The sequence below is a fragment of the Oikopleura dioica genome, chromosome PAR (assembly GCF_907165135.1).
Source record: "Oikopleura dioica chromosome PAR, OKI2018_I68_1.0, whole genome shotgun sequence".
NCBI lineage: Eukaryota > Metazoa > Chordata > Appendicularia > Copelata > Oikopleuridae > Oikopleura > Oikopleura dioica.
Window position 1 is genome coordinate 16,780,258 of NC_137293.1, and position 16,991 is coordinate 16,797,248.

General features: G+C 40.9%; 2 protein-coding genes and 1 long non-coding RNA gene across 3 annotated transcripts; 1 reads left to right on the forward strand and 2 right to left on the reverse strand.

Moving 5' to 3' along the window:
* Nucleotides 1-31: 31 nt before the first annotated feature.
* Nucleotides 32-1,660, reverse strand: LOC145702148 (uncharacterized). Its single transcript, XM_081779357.1, has 5 exons — nt 1,528-1,660; nt 1,414-1,480; nt 909-1,366; nt 275-842; nt 32-234 (listed from the first exon to the last, which is right to left on the reverse strand). Exons 1-5 carry the CDS (start codon nt 1,630-1,632, stop codon nt 32-34), a joined length of 1,401 nt encoding a protein of 466 aa, XP_081635483.1. The 5' UTR covers nt 1,633-1,660.
* Nucleotides 1,661-9,216: 7,556 nt separating this feature from the next.
* Nucleotides 9,217-10,200, reverse strand: LOC145704936 (uncharacterized). The gene is made up of 3 exons (XM_081782395.1): nt 10,058-10,200; nt 9,922-10,011; nt 9,217-9,422 (listed from the first exon to the last, which is right to left on the reverse strand). The coding sequence occupies exons 1-3, from the start codon at nt 10,146-10,148 to the stop codon at nt 9,217-9,219; spliced, it is 387 nt and encodes a 128-aa protein (XP_081638521.1). The 5' UTR covers nt 10,149-10,200.
* Nucleotides 10,201-12,432: 2,232 nt separating this feature from the next.
* Nucleotides 12,433-14,097, forward strand: LOC145703497 (uncharacterized). Its single transcript, XR_014134364.1, has 2 exons — nt 12,433-12,898; nt 13,816-14,097. It is a non-coding gene; the product is annotated as an uncharacterized LOC145703497 (long non-coding RNA).
* Nucleotides 14,098-16,991: the final 2,894 nt, after the last annotated feature.

Sequence of the window (16,991 nt, forward strand, 5' to 3'; positions counted from 1 at the left end):
ATTCTTTTTTTTCTTGTTTTGCAAGAGATTGTTAAAATAGATCAAAAGAAGAAAATAGTTTGAATCTTAAAGTGATGTTGTATCTTACAAAGCAGCCGTGACGATAGTCTCCGTACTTGCTTTTGATTTTCTGCTTCTGTCCATCTGGCTCACTTGTTACCTCTCCTCTGCTCAGCAGCTCTCCATTTTCATAATCAATCTCCTGCACCACCGCTTTGAATCGAACTCCGCCGTCTAAAATTGAATTTTAGAAATTGAAATTTTAATTTCTTACCTTTGCTCCAGATCACGAGACGATGCCAACCATCTCCTCCATAACCCTGACGACCACCTCGGAATTTAAGATTCCATCCATTCTCCGCCACCTCAAACTCCTGAGCACTCGCAAACTTCGCGGATATTTTTTTTTCGAAATTTTCTTTTCGCGTAAAAATCAAAAACTCCCGTTTCTTCAAGTTGATTTGAGTTTCGCCCAAAGACAGGAGTTTCAGGATGTTTCGCACTTCTTCTTCTCCCATCGCATCTCTTACTCCACCATAACCATAAGATTTCATTTTATCATCTTCAAAGTAATGCCCCGCGCCGCCAACCACCAATTCTCTTCTCAACTTCTCCAACTCATTTCCTTGTTGCTGCCCTTCATTGAATGCTGCTTGTCTTTCGTTTTTGAATTCGTCAAGTTCTCTCTTCAAATCTGCAATTTCTTTCTTCTGATTTTGATTTTCAATTCTCAAATTTTCTTCAAATTGATTTTTTCGCTCGTTTTCAGCCAAAATGTTTTTCAAGTCTTCTTCTTGCTCTGCCACTTTTTGCTTCAGTTTTGAGATCTCGGCGAGGAATTTCTGAAAAGGGCGATTATTTTTGAAAAAATCGCGACAAAAATCGGGAATCATTTTCGCTTTACTTACTCGATTTTGAGCGGCAAGAGCTTCTTCTTTTTGCTTCTTCTCTTCGTTTAGTCGATCTTCCATAATTTCGTTGAAAGTGTTCAGTCGATCTTGTAGTTGATTAATGATCGCGGCTTTTTTCTGGTTTTCTTCCTTGATTTCATCGAAATTCGCGAGTCGGTTTCGCAGTTCTTGAATCGTCCTGTCCTTTTGCCTCATCTCTTCTTTAAATCGTTCAACTTCGTCATTTTCATTTGGAAAAGGAGACGGAACTATGTTGCTCGCTTGCTCGCCATTTTCGATTCGCTTCAAGAATTCAAGGAAGAAAGCTTCATTTCGCAGCTCAATCGCATTTCTCGGCCTCTCGGTCCTATCAACTTTGGTGCATTTTTCGAGGAGAACTTCAAACATTTCAACTTCATCCGTTTCGCCGAAGATTTCAAACAGCGACGTCCGTTTTCCAGTTTGAATGTTTGCCACTAAAAAGAACCAAATAAACCGCTTAAAAATAAACCAATAAATTTACATATTTCTCCAGTGAGCGCTGGTCGACCATCGACTCGGCCGAAAGGATGTTCCAAAGTCAGCACTTCCTGAAAATAATGCGTCATTTTAATTTCCCAGAACTTTTTTTAAAAACCTGTAAAATCAAGGCGAATCCCCAAACATCCAATCGCGGGGACTTTTTGGCGTCTTCTTCCTTGTTGTGCATTTCTAGTAAAAAGGTTTGTTTCTTTGTTTTCATATTCACAGTGAATAATTCGCTTACCTGGAGCTGCATACAAGGGCGTGCATTTGATTCCATCGCCGCTTGAAGCAGGGTTCGGTATTTTGAATTCGCGAAATTATTCGTTTTTCATTTGAATTTCTATTTATTCGTTTACGAATATTCTCTAATGAGCGAATATTCAAAGCGAATGAAAACGAATTTTCTCGGAGAATTTTTCAGAAATTCAGCGAATTTCTCAAATATTCGCTTTGCCGCGCGCTCTGATTGGTCGGGCTTTGACGTTGCGCAGCCTATAATTTTATCTTCACCGCCTAAATAACCTTATAGCTCGCGGGCGCCGCCCTTTTCTCACCCGCGGCCCTGGAGTTCAGCCAATCCAGGGCTGTACGCTCAATTTCGAGCGAATATTCGCCCGAATTGGCGATTCGCGAACAATCGCTCATTCGCTTAAGAAAAGAGCATATTCGCTGCGTGTATTGGCGAATTTTTCGACGAATTCAAAATACCGAACCCTGGCTTGAAGTCGTCAATGAGTGCTGCACCGACCGGACTGAATGGGCGCTTCCAAAGTCGCCGATTTTCACCTGAAAAAGTTAAAGTTTCACGCCAAGGCTCCGAATTGTTTTCTTACCGTGATGAAGTCTCGGGCCACAAAGATATTTGCGGGCTTGAGGGCGAGATGGACCTTATTTCTTCCATGGCAGTAGGTCTATTAATAATAATTGATAATAGTCATCGGAAAAAATATAGAAAATCTTGAAAAGAGCCTTTTTTATGCCAGTAGCTTCGAGTATCGATCTATCAAACACACAGTACTCCTCGGTAAAGCGGAAAATTTTTTTAACTTGAATCTTGACGAAAAAATGATAAAATCCCGAAAAAGATAATTCAAGCAAGCGAGTTGGAATCAAATTTGTCGTCTTCGAGTCCTCAAAGTCAAATAACGTATTCGGAATACGGTATTCCCCGATTTCAAGATTCCTCCCGAATCTATTCGACAAGGACACATTTTTATGGAAAGTTTATTTTTAAAAATTCGACGAAAAAAATAAGCTGCTCGCGCGATGACGCTAATTGCACTACATTTTATTCTTTCTCAAATTCAACAAAAATTTTAGCGTGAGTGATTCCTGAAAAAATCAGCAGAACCCTCAGGCGGCTGTGGAACACATGAAGAACCCCGACATCGCCCAGAAAATCCAGAAGCTAGACGACTGCGGCCTCATCTCCGTCTCCAGCCGCTAACTATAAATTGCACTCGCCGTCCAAACTCAACCGTTTCCGTCTTATTCCACTTTTGTCTAGCTCGAAGCAGTTCTTCGAGAGATTGTTTAGGCAACTTGGTATTTTTAATTAAATATTCTGTCTTGATTAGTCTACGCGGATTTCGTTGTTCACAAGTTATCTCCTTTACCCTTCAGCTTCAGACGACTTTTTAGAGACAATTTTGATTTGCTTTACTTAAGTTCAATTAAGAGCCACAAATTATGAAAATTCACGCTTTTCCCAAAAATCGTCAAAAAACAAGCTATTTTTTTTGAAGTCATTGCAAGCGAAGACTTGAGTTTAGTGATAATTTATTTAGACTTTCGATTTTACAGTAAAGTGATGTTGTATCTTACAAAACCATAGTAACCTCCCCATTTGAATTTAATTTTCTGCTTCTGTCCATCCGGCTCGCTTGTGACTTCTCCTCTGCTCAGCTCGTTTCCATTGCGATCATAAATCTCCTGCACGACCGCTTTGAATCGAACTCCGCCGTCTAAAATTAAATTTTTAAAATTGAAATTAAATTTTTTTACCTTTGTTTCCGATCCAGAGATGATGCCAACCATCTCTTCCATAACCACCTCGGATCTTGAGATTCCATCCATTCTTCGCGGCCTCAAACTTCTGAGCACACCAAAACTTCGCGGAGAGTTTTTCGAAATTCTTATTTTTCGCTTAAAAACTAAAAACTCCCGTTCCTTCAAGTTGATTTGAGTTTCGCCGAAGGAGAGCAGTTTCAGGACTTTTCGCACTTCTTTTTCTTTCATCTCATTTCTTACTCCACCCAAATCAGGATGTTTGTCATCTTCAAAATAATGCCCCGCGCCGCCAACCGCACCCAATTCTCTTCTCAACTTCTCTAACTCATTTTTCCTCTCCAAATCGACTCTTCTTTCCACTCTTTGAACCGGCTGAAACAGCCGCTGAACAATTGGCGCCGCAACTCTTCTCAAATCTAATTCTCCTCGTTGTTGTCTTTCATTCGAAGCCGCTTGTTCTCGATTTTTGAATTCATCAAGTTCTCTGTTCAAATCCGCGAAGTCTTCTTCTTGCTCTGCAACTTTTTGCTTCAGTTTTGAGATCTCGGCCAGGAATTTCTTAAAACGGCGATGATTTATGACAAAAATAACTGAACTGCGAAATTCGCGAAAGAGCTCGATATTTTGAAACGAGAAATCGCGACTGAAATCGGGAATCATTTTCGCTTTACTTACTCGATTTTGAGCGGCAAGAGCTTCTTCATTTATTCGATCTTCCATAATTTCGTTGAAAGTGCTCAGTCGATCTTGCAGTTGATTAATGATCGCGGCTTTTCTTTCGCTTTCTTCCTTGAGTTCATCGAAATTTGCAACTCGGTATTGGAGCTCTCGAATCGTCCTGTCTTTTTGCCTCATCTCTTCCTTGAGTTTCTCAACTTCGTCATTTTCAATTGGAAATGGTGACGGAACAATGTTGCTCGCTCGCTCTCCATTTTCGATTTTTTCCAAAAAATCAACGAAGACACCTTCATTTCGCAGCTCGATCGCATTTCGCGGCCGGCTTTTTCGATCAACACTTGTGCATTTTTCGAGAAGAACTTCGAACTCTTCGACTTCGTCCGTTTCGCCGAAGATTTCAAACAGCGACGTCCGTTTTCCAGTTTGAATGTTTGCCACTAAAAAGAACCAAATAACGGCTTCAAAATAAACCAATAATTATTTTACTAATTTCTCCAGTGAGCGCTGGTTGACCATCGACTCGGCCATAAGGATGCTCCAAAGTCAGCACTTCCTGAAAATAATCCGTCATTTCAATTCGTGAATCCTTTTCAAAAACCTGTAAAATCAAGGCGAATCCCCAAACATCCAGTCGCGGCGACTTTTTGGCGTCTTCTTCCTTGTTGTGCATTTCTTTGAAAATGTTTGCTTCTATGCTTTCTCAGTCGTTTACCTGGAGCGGCATACAAGGGCGTGCATTTGATTCCATCCCCACTTGAGGTCGTCAATGAGTCTTGCACCGACCGGACTGAATGGGCGCTTCCGAAATCGCCGATTTTCACCTAAACAAGTTTCAATTTCTTTCCGAGGCGCTGAATTGTTTTTACCGTGATGAAGTCCCGGTCCACAAATATATTTGCGGGTTTGAGATCGAGATGGACCTTATTTCTTCTATGGCAGTAGCTCAGCCCTGAGATCATTTGCGCCGCAATGATTCTTGCCTCGTCCAGCGTTGTTCGTCGCCCGGCTTGTTTCATTTTCTCAATCCAGTCGACCAGACTGCCGCCAGCGCAGTGCTCCATGATGATGAAGCTCATCGCTCCAAACTCAGCCCAGTCCGGAGTTTGTCGATCGAGGAAGTCGACAAAACGGACCACATTCGCGTGATCTAAATATTTTACTTCTGATAGTCGCTTGAAAAACGTGAGAATTATACTTTCGAGGTTTTGCCAAGAAATTCCTCGAAATTTTCATCACAGTTTGCTTACCTAGCTCTCGAAGAGTTGCTGCTTCTTGTTGCGTACTTTTCCAATGATAAGCATTTTGGAGCAGAATCGCTTTGACGATGACAGTCTCCCCAGTCGCAGTATCCAAAGCGGTAGTCACGCCTTGGTTCGTTTCAAATTGACCAACATCGATGTTTGCGTGCTTTCCATCTTTCTTTCAAAAAGTTGCAAAATCAATTGTAAATAACCTTTATTCCTATTGTTTTGTAACCTTAACAAACTCTCAGTCATTTCAACGTATTTTCTCGCTCGAATATTGCTTCTCTTGCAGCAGAATTTGCGGTGTTTGAGAAGGGCGATCGGTTTGCTTCTGCATTCGCTTACTGCAAATATTTGACTGTTGAGCTGAGCCGACGATTTTGGTTTGATTCAGCATTCGTAAGTTAGTACTCTTCTTGCAAATAAAAATATATCTTTCTTTTTATTTATATTTAAAATGTACAAAAACAAATCTTTTGTAGGATTATAAAAACCCCACTGCCGACAACATCAGGCTCGCCAATCTGAATCGAAAACCAGAGTCAGGGTCAGAAAGATCTTAAATGAAAAGCCGCATAGTTTCGCCGCTTCGCAAAATAATTATTCCAATCTATTTCTAAATTATGGCGATCTTTCGAACCCTGACTTTAGAAAACCTTAAGGTTTTCTGCTCAGATTGCCGAACGAAGATAACAAGATTTGAGTTTATTGCAAGAGTACAGATAAATTGATGAGAGAAAAAATAGATAAAAATCTGGTCAATCTTCGCCTTTCAAATATCAGCGACCATAAACGGCGAGAATAATCGAATTTTTCCCTAAAAATAATTCATTAGAATTGACTAATACTTATTTTCTTTCAAACCTGCGCTCTCTTGTATTCCTTAGTTCGAGATTTTGACTTTGTCGCTTCTCCAACTGGCGACAAGAAGGGATTTTCGATCGATTTGCCAGTCCTTGTTGATGGAAGATTACTGGCCGAAGTCGACGAAAACGTTGGGTCAAGTCCAGAAAAAGTCGGCCGGAGCGACGAAAGAGTCGCTTCAGAGTCTGACAGAATTCGATCTACTGAAAATTACGAAAAAAGAAACTAAAGAGCGTAACTTACGATCTCGGTTTCGAATGGGAAGAGCATTGACCAAGTCGTCAATAGTTAGAAAGTAAAATGTCGAATTGAAAACACAAGCAGGGTCGATGATTTGAAAAAAAAAGCAATGAATTTTCAAAAGAAAAAATTCTCCTGACTCTTGCGATTTCTTATTTCAATCGAGTTTAATTGAGATGATTGATCATTTATTTACATTTTCAATTTTACAGTAAAGTAATGTTGTATCTTACATAACCACTACTATACTTGTATGTGATTTTCTGCTTCTGACCATCCGGCTCGCTTGTGATCTCTCCTCTGCTCAATACGCCTCCATTCAGACCAGCAATCTCTTGCACCACCGCCTTGAATCGCACTCCGCCGTCTAAAATTAAATTTTAAAAGTTGAAATTTTAATTTTCAACCTTTTCTCCAGATCCATAGATGATGCCAACCATTTTCTCCTAATCTATTACCACCTCTGAATATGAGATTCCATCCATTCTCCGCGACCTCAAATTTCTGATAACTCCTAAACTTCGCGAAGAGTTTTTCGAAATTCTCTTTTCGCTTAAAAATTAAAAACTCCCGTTCCTTCAGGTTTATCTGAGTTTCGCCGAATGAAAGCAGCTTCAGGATGTTGCGCACTTCTTCTTCTTCCATCCCATTTCTTACTCCACCATAACCATGAGATTTTTGTCTATCATCTTGAAAGTAATGCCCCGCGCCGCCAACCGCTCCCAATTCTCTTCTCAACTTCTCCAACTCATTTCTCCTCTCCTCATCGACTCTTCTTTCCACTCTTTGAACTGGCTGAACAATTGGCGCCGCAACTCTTCTCAAATCAAATTCTTCTCGTTGTTGCCCTTCATTTAAAGCCACTTGTCGTTGATTTTTGAACTGATCGAGTTTTCTCTTCAAATCCGCGATTTGTTTCTTCTGATTTCGATTTTCAATTTTCAAATTTTCTTCAATTTGATTTTTTCGCTCGTTTTCTGCCAAAATGTTTTTCAAGTCTTCTTCTTGCGCGGCCACTTTTTGCTTCAAGTTTGCGTTTTCAGCGAGTATTTCCTAAAAACATGGTCATAAAAATGACTCTAGAATTTACAGTTGTAGTTTTTACCCTGTTTTGTCCCTCAAGCTCTCGAATTCGCCTCTTTTCACTGTCGGTTCTTCCTAATTTCGCTTCCAACTCCAAAATCCTCCTCTTCTGCCCTCCAATCAAATCCTCCTGCTGCGCATTGGTTTCCCTGAGTCTCCTTATGATTTCTTCTGGAGGAGCAATGATTTCATTTGGAGCTTCGCCGCTTTCGATTCGCTCCAAAAACTCGCAAAAGATCGCTTCGCCGCGCAGTTGAAGCGCGTTTTCGGGGCGAAGCGGTTTTTGAGGATTCAGGCATTTTTGGAGAAGAATTTCGAAGTCGATGAATTCTTCGTTTTCGCCGCGGATTTGAGACAGTTTTGTACGCTTGTTCTCGCGTATATTATTGACTACCGCGTGATTGAATGATGGAATGACTCAAACTTATGTTCTTACCGATTAAAAGTTGATTTCTTGTTGGACTTCCATCAACTCGGCAAAAAGCGTGCTCAAAAGTCAAAAGTTCTTGAATAATATGGCCGAATCCCCAAGCATCTAGCCGAGCAGACTTTCGAAGTGGTTCGGTAAACGACTCTTTGATCGAATTCAACATCAATAATTCCGTCTCGTAAATTTAGATTTTGTAGAATTCGTTCCTGGAGGCGTGTAAATTAGAGTATTCTTGACTCCATCGGTACTTGTTCCTTGAATTGTCGCCTCGATCGATCTCAGTTGCATGACGCTCCCGAAATCGCCGACCCGGATCTATTTTTTCAGTCAGTGAAGTTCAGTCAACCAAGTACTTACAGTAATGCCATCTCCCTTTATGAACACATTTTGCGGTTTGACATCCAAATGCGCAATATCCCTGGAGTGGCAATAAGCAAGCGCGGAAATGATCTGGGCGCCGATTAAACCCACTTCTTCAGAGCTTGTCCATCGCCCTTGCTGTTTTCTTCGCCCGATCCAGTCGCTCAAGCTTCCGAGCTCGCAGAACTCCATGACTAGAAACGAAATCGAAGTGAGCTTGAACCAGTCGGGTCTTTCCATCGGCAAGAAATCGACGAATTGGACGATGAACTGGTTTCCGCCGCTCAGAATTTCCAAATTTCTCGCTTCTTCTTCAGTGGACTCGATCTGGCTTTGATCAATCATTTTGATCCACTTCAAGGCGACGATTTGGCCGGTTTCGTTGTCTCTTCCTCTGGTGACTCCTCGTCCGCCGAGGAATTGGGACTCGAGGATTCCGGAGAATCGCCCGTTTTTCTTTCAAGAGTTTTGAAAAGATATTCATAATGAAATGAGATCTAATAAAAAATAGTGTTTATTGAAACTCTAACAATGATCGCGCCATTTTCAAAAAATGAAAAATACGAGAAGCTATCTTTTTTTCTCTCAGAGCAAGACTGTTTGAGAAAAGAGGGCGAGATTTGGAATTTTTTGCGTTTCTGAGTTTGCAGTTAATATTTAAACTTGCCTGCGTTATTTGAAGAGGAAGCGATAGAACGCGGAAAAGCTGCGAATTCTGAGTTTCCAAAAACTGAGACAAAACAACAAATTTCATTATAGTCAGAATTAAAATTTGAAATTCAAGAACCCCGACGAAACAATGCATTTCAAAAAAAGTACAGCAGGAATTTTCAAAAATAAACATTTTTAATCTAAGTCGATGAAACAATGCAGAAAACAGATTTTGCAATGGCTACTTCTTTCGCTTGATAATCCCCTTTTTCGTCTTCTTCTGCAAATCGGCATTAGCTGACGAGTGCAATTTCGCGTTTCTCTCGTTCCGTAGCCGCTCGCCTTCCAATTCGCGCCGTGTTTTTCCTTTTCTTGCATATGTGGCAAGACAGGGTCCGCTGGGAATCGTGTTTCTTGGGGACGCAATGGACTTGACGGCTACTGGAGCTAATGATTTATTAATCGACAGAATCTTCTATGATTTATTAGCCGCGCTGACAAATTATGGCGCAGTTTCATTCGATTGATTGAAAATTGATAATCAATTATAATATAGGGCCTATATTTTTTAAGTGTTGAAAATGACGACGTGATATCGTAAAGATGTCGCAAAGATGAGTGATTTGCGATGTCACGTCGTCATTTTCAACACTTAAAAATATAGGGGTACGCTATATCAAAAGTAAGGGGCTTTACCCTAACCGACATATGCGGTCAATCTTCGGGGTATGTTACGTAACCGGGCTAGATGTTAGTGTTAGGGGGTTCCAAGGGCCTTAGGATTAGGAACTGTGTATTTTTCTATCAGGGGGTCCCGGGGGGCAAAGCCCCGGGTTAGGAGTAGGTTTTGGGAGAAACAGTTTTCTTTACCCCGAATATTGACCGCATATGACCACCCTAACCCTAACCCCAGCGAACAATACGGTGCATATAATGAGTGCAGTACCTGGTTTAGCTTTGAATCGATCTGGCAGTGAATTCTCTTGCTTGTACATTCTTTCAGCCAGTGGAACATAAACTGGTGTTTCTGGCCGCGCTAGAATTTTCTCAAATTATACTTTGATCAATAAAATTTCCAGTACGTTTTTTACTAAATCTTCCTGACCAGTGAAACTGTTTCACTTTCGTCTTTTTCTTCGCCTGTTTCACTTCACTTGCGATAGAGTCCGTCATTTTCTTGGAAAAAAAGTGTACTTTTTACAAGATCTAATTTATCACTAGATTCGAATATACTCGCTTAGAGAATGCTTTATACTGTTTCAGGTTGCGACATCTGTCGGCCGCTTCAAATCATCCAAAAATTATCGATCTATAAATGCAAAAACTCTTTTTAGATTCAGGGCGAATATTCAAATAATTTTAATCTTGTAGCATCGAACAGACCAGGTTCCATATATTTTTACGCTTGAGTAATAAATTCATTAAAAAGCAGAAAAAAATGATAAATTATTTTGGCTAATGAATATATTTGGAAAAAATAAAAGGCAAATTTCGCTGTGAATAGTTACAATTCTAAACCTAAGGATTCTGCTTCATTTTTTGAATAAAAGGTCAACCAAGCTTTCATATTTATAATCATTTCTACAGAAGGCGCAACGCGTTGGTTTGTTCCAAGAGGCAGATAAGGGACCTACCTTATCTAACGTAATATCTCAAGCGCAGACTCTAAAAAATTTCCTCATGTCTGAACGGTAGTATATTAAGTGCTCATTTGTCCTGGAGAAATTTAATGATAGAACAAATGTTTCTGATTTTTCGGTAAGCTAACTTCCGGTTAGTGTTAGGGCTCGTAACTAAGAGGGGTTCTAAGGGGGTAAAGCCCCTTAGCCTAGGCCCTAGGGTAGGCGTTAGGGTTAGCAACTAAGTAATTTTACTTAAGAGGGATCACGGTTACGTTTTTCGGAGAAACTAAAAGTCTCTTCCGTCTGTACCGAAATATTTATCCCTACAACCGATAAAAAGTCAACTAGACTGCAGTTTTTTTACAGAAAAAAAAGAACAAAGAGTATCAGGATTACTGATAGAATTATTTCAGCACTCGATTGAGCATTCATTTGCGCCAAATTCCTCTGGTACTGTTGATTTATCGAATTCCGTGCCACTCTGCGGGAATCGTATCCTCTCTTTATCCCCCTTTTCGACTTTTCTCCGGAGCTAAACTTGAGTCAAATAATTTGCACAAAATTTTCAATACAAACCTGGGATCATCTTCTCCCAGAGTAGTGGTAGAATTTGCTGCAACAGAAGTTGAGTTAGTTCCGCTCTCTTGGAGACGTTAGAAAACAACCAAGGCGAAAAGAAAATTTGACAATTTCATATCCGTTTTTGAATTTTTATCTCTGAAGGGGTGATCAGAGACAAAAATCGGGCTGATTTTTCGGTTGGGATGATAAACCCTGAGCGTAACTTTCCACTTGTAATGAGAAACCTTACTATCTACAGATGAATCGACGGAAAATTTTTCTTTTTTTTTCGTCGAAAATGGGAGAAGGATCGTTTTACCCACTGATCATTGGTAAGAGTCCGTTGTTCTTTTCTTTTTTTCTTCCTTGTCAAAATTAGAAATATTAACACAAGTCTTAATTTAGTTGGAAGAAATCTCAATAGGCAAACGTAAAGAAGGGTAGTCAATTTCATTCAAGTTTCCTGTTTTATTTTATCAGACATGAATGATCAGCCTGAACAGTGCTCGAAGCGACAAGGAGCACTACGATGGAACATTCCAACTTGGCCTGTTTTTTTCCTAGTGAATGTAACGTTTATATGTTCATGTATAGGCTCGGCACCTAAGTGGGGCTCTGGAAAGTTATTAATGAAAAGCCGCTTAGCCATAGGCTATGGCCCATAGCGGCTATTTAAAACGAAGCTGCAAAGCGGTTTCGCAAATTAACTTTTCAATATATTTGTGATTTCTGGCAAAGCCGCTTCGCGACTTAGTTTTCAAAAAAGCCGCTACGCGGCTTTTCATTAAAGCCCTTTCAGACCCTGACGCAGGTTCTCTGTACAGGTTGCCCAGGTTCATGCGGATTCTGGTCATTTTCTATTTGATTGTTAAAGTTTTGTCGACAAGGAAAAATTATCGATTCGATATATTTGAGCATTGGGATTAAAAACTTGCCAAATCAATTTGTAACATTTTAAAATAATTAAATTTGCACTTGGCAAGGCGAATAAGTTTGCATCGATTCAGCAGCCTTCGTGAGCACGGATAAGCTGACAGATCAATTAAGGCACAGACGGAGCTTGAATCGCTGCAAGCAATGTGCCTAAATATGGATTTTCGAAATTCACCCTCGGTTTCATCAAGACTCCAGGCGCTGTTTTATTAATAATTGGATGCAGATAAAAGGATGCAAAAGGTTCATTTTTCTTCAAACTGGTCAGGTCGCTATCGCAGTGTTGTTTCTGAAACCGGGCTAGGCAAGCTTGCGCCTCCTTATTTTAATTGCATTGTTGTGGTTCACGAAAAAGCCGATCCTGATTCTATCTTGTTTTCATGTTTTTCTCGCGCAACGTATTTATGCGGAGCGCGCTGCCACTTTTACACACTTCGTTCTCGCTCGCTCTACTGAGCACTACAAAATATACCAGTTTTTATCTACGCTAGAACCGTGTTCAAGTTTTAGCAGTTATTCGAGAGCCAACATAAAATGGTACCAGGACCCTGAACCCTCGCCCTCAACTTCGTCTACTTTAATTTTTTATTGTTGGAATCTCGTCTACTCTTCGCTGGTAGAGAACGAACGTCACCTGGCCATCTCTGGACATCCCCGCCGTTGTTTCCTTGCGTTCAACGCTGGCTACTACAACAACCTCTCTCTCGCTGGTCTACTTATTAGCTGGCGCATGAATCAAACCGCGAAACTCTCGCGTCACTCTTTACTCGTGTCGAGTTTTCGGCACATAAAGAGTGCCCAACAAAGGTAGTCTAGCCTTCTGAGCCATTTACCTCGATTTTCACGTGCTCAACGCCGTCAATGTCATTTTCAACGCGTTCGACTCCTCCTCAATTCTTCTTCTCTCCGTTGACACATGGAAATCTCCCGCCAAAAGTTCACATTTCTAACGGCACTCTGCATCAAAATCGCCAACGTCGATCTCACGAGCGATCTTCTTTCAATCTTCGAGTCTTGGTCACATCGCCGCTCAAGTTCAACTCTAATCTCGCGATCTTCCCGCCACCATCAACTAAACGGTTATGACCTCCGCTCAACTCCACCGACATGATTTTGATCGCCAAAACTACAAAACAACTTCAATATGTTCACTTCTACAACAAACTCCCATCAACTCTAACAACTTCATCCACCAATCTTCATCCTTCTTCTCTACTCAACTCTCTGCTCGTCATCAGCTCGGGGGTACGATGCATCCTTCGCTCGCTTCTCCTGTCTCTCACCTCTACTCTGCGCTCGACTCAAGACGCACAAAACTCAGCTGATCGACTTCGCAGACCTTCAACTACAACTCCGACAACTACTCCTACAACTACAATCTCAACTTCTAAGCCCAGCTTCCGTCCTGGCACACATCTCTCCTTCAAGCCCAGCACTCGCCCTGGCAACCAACTCGACCTCAATCAACTCTCACCAAGCCCAGCTCAAGCCCTGGCACTACTACTAAAATCTACCAAGACCAGCCCTAGTCCTGGCAATCCTCACTACTCTTCAAACCCAGCTCTAGCCCTGGTACTGCTCGCTACTCTCCCTTCTACATCTACAAGCCCAGCTACTGTCCTGGCAATCCTGACTTCTCTTAATCTCGCCGCTACCTGGCTTCTCTCTACAACTCCAGATCCAGCTCTCGCCCTGGTAAATCTACATTAACAACTCATCTTTAGTTCTCTTCTTCTACAATTTCACCCTGATCGCCTACTTCTTCCCTTCCGAATCACCGTGCTCGCGCTCAAAACCTGCGCCGCGCGTCCAGTCAACTCTACTCATCACCCTAGAATCATCATCGTCTGGGGGCTGTTGTGGTTCACGAAAAAGCCGATCCTGATTCTATCTTGTTTTCATGTTTTTCTCGCGCAACGTATTTATGCGGAGCGCGCTGCCACTTTTACACACTTCGTTCTCGCTCGCTCTACGGAGCACTACAAAATATACCAGTTTTTCCCTACGCTAGAACCTCGTTCAGTTTTTGCAGCTTATTCGAGAGCCAACAGCATCAAAAGTTGATTTTTTTCGTCGCTTCAGTTTTCACTAGTCCTGTCTTTATAAAAAGCGTCCTCGCGCTGGTCGGTCAAACATGGCGAGTTGAATTTTGTCTCATCACTTTTTTCTTCCACTGAAACTCAAATTATCATCACGATCAAAGTTCTGATCCCATAAGGCATGCGAAAAATAACCAAAGGCTTTTCCAAAGATTTTTGGCAAATATTTAATTCGATATTTACTTTTTGAACCCAAGATTGTCCATAAAGCGGGTTAAACCAATTTGTGGAAATGATTTTATGAAACAGGGTTTTGATTGGCCGGTAGGCCAAATACAGCAATCTTATTGGTTATCCGAAAATGCATTTCCATAAATTTCTTCAGTCCCATAAAGCTTTGAAAATTCCTCCCAAGATTGTCTTTTTCATAATTTTCACCTGATTTTGACCTGATTTTTCACCTCATGCTGCCTAGAAAACCTGAGTCAGAGTCTAAAAAATCTTTATGGAAAAGCCGCGTATCGGCTTTTTCTTAAAAAAGCCGCAAAGCGGCTTCGCTAGAATTTGAAAAAAAGATTGTGTTTTTTTTCAGATCCTGCCTCAGGTTTTCTAAACAGGTTTTGACAATCTTGGGCGAATAAGACGAATTAAACTTTCAAATCTTTGGGAAAGCCAATGATTATTCAAAAAAAGGAATCGTAGACGAATATTGACAACGGGGGTTCCGATGGTGTCGACAGTCAAGCAAGCAAGTGAATGTACGCGAGTAATGATTCAGTACCTATTGTTTCGATTTGGCCCTTCTCGACATTATAATTAGGTGGCGCTTGTTCTTGAGGTTCTCCGCCTCTCTCCTTGAAAATATGAATAATTCCCATGGGCTCAGTCTTTTTGTCTATCTTTTTCTAGCGCCAAAAATGAAAGGAAATCTCTCAGTAAACATCGTGTAAAGATGATGAGTGGCAGAGTTAGTTGCAAAGTTTTTTTTTGAAAGATCGAAATCCCGTGTTGCTTTTATACTTTTAGCGATAGATTTAAATTGAAATAATTTCTGGTAAAAATTGATACTGGGCACGGAAAATCGAACTTTATTAATTTTTGAATACTCACCTGTTTGAACTTCTTTTTCAAGTCCTCCATCTGAGTGCCGGAAGTGTAGCCGGCCAGGATGTAGAAGCCGAATGTCAGGAGGAAGAAGGTTAGGAGAGAGGGTAACATCACCCACAAGAAGGTGTTCATGTAGTCGAATTCTTTACGCGGATTCAATAATTTAGATAAAATCTAAAATTTTGGGCTCGGCAACCTCTGAATAAAACCTGAGTCAGGCAAGCGGCCTCACAAAATGATCATTCGAAAGTGGTAATTAGAATTGGTACAGCAACAATTCTTCTATAATATAGCTAGAATTGGTATGATACCAAAGCTTTTCTCGGTTAGAGATTATGGTTAGGGGGCTGATAGTGCCTACTTGGGGTCCCTGAGGTGCAGCCCCCTGGGTAAGACATGAGGGTTAGGGCTATCATACCAATTCTAGCCAAAGTATAGAAGAATTTGTCCTGTACCGATTCTAATTTCATACCTATTTACCCTGAGTCAGAATTTTTTACAGAGTTTAACGAGCTCAGACTTCGAAAATTATGAATTTTTCGGTTTTAGAAGTATTTGAATCGCTCCTGGTTTTTCGGGTACCGGGTCTACCACCGGACTTGTGGCGTCCGAAATTGACATGTTGAAAATAATCACGCTGTCTTTCGCGCAAGAGCAACTGAAGATAGAGGAAAACCAGGAAGAAAATGGTTTTCTCATACCTGCAGGCTAAGTCTGTTAGATTGACATTATACCGCTCTTGGACATTTTCGAAAGTAGGGGCGGTTGCCGTTGTTGTCGTCACAACTGTGGTATCAACAACTGTAGCTGAAAGATTTGTCGCCATCTTCTTCTATTTTTCTCTGTGTTTCTCTCTGTCTGCTTGTATCCCAGGGTTTAGAAAACTGTCGACTCTGAAAAAGAACTCGTCTTGACACTGTGATGCATTTTACATGCGATTTTAATATCTGAGTGATCGATATTCAAATCGCCTCACTCCCTAACAACTTGCTTTTACAGCTTTTCCATTTTTTGATTAACTTGTTGGGGATTGAGCGCTTCATTAGGGGGCGCATGCTTGAGGCTACTAAAATGTCTAGTTTCGACAAATGACAGTCAAAAGATGTCAATTTTAGTCATTTTTAAGATCAGCTGAAAATTTCAGACCTTTTTATTTATCGAAAACTTCGCCGTAATCTCTGCTTCTATTCCTGAAAAAGAATTTTGGTATGCTTGCCAAATGATTTTTGCTCACTTTTTGAGCACATGGGAATGACCCGTCTTCAGAGAGAGAGAGAGCCTCTGTTTTCGCTGCATAAGTTATTCATAGCACTCCGCAAAGCTGCAATAGAATTTGCAGATCGATAGTGTCAACACCCAACGCCGCTCTGGACAAGGCTCTCTGCCACTTCCTGTCAAATTTATATCATTCTGATTCCTATCTTCGGGCATTTTTTTGTTATTTAATGATTGTTCGAAAGAGAAAAGTAGAATCTCAATAAAAAATTCAAATTTGATGATCACAAAGATGATCAATTTACCAATGTTATATCGTAGATATCCTAACCGGGGTAACAGTGAAGGGAGAAATGAATCATCGGCTCAAACTTTGAGCCTCTAAGAGAAATTAGCAGAATGAATACATGTAACATGTAACAATTAATAAGTTTGGTAAAAGAAGTTTCTGACTCTATAGGCAGAAGCAGGGCCTGCTTGGTAATTGTCAGCGACGTATGCTTTCAGATCGCCGGTGGTTTTCGATCCGCTCGAGGCGT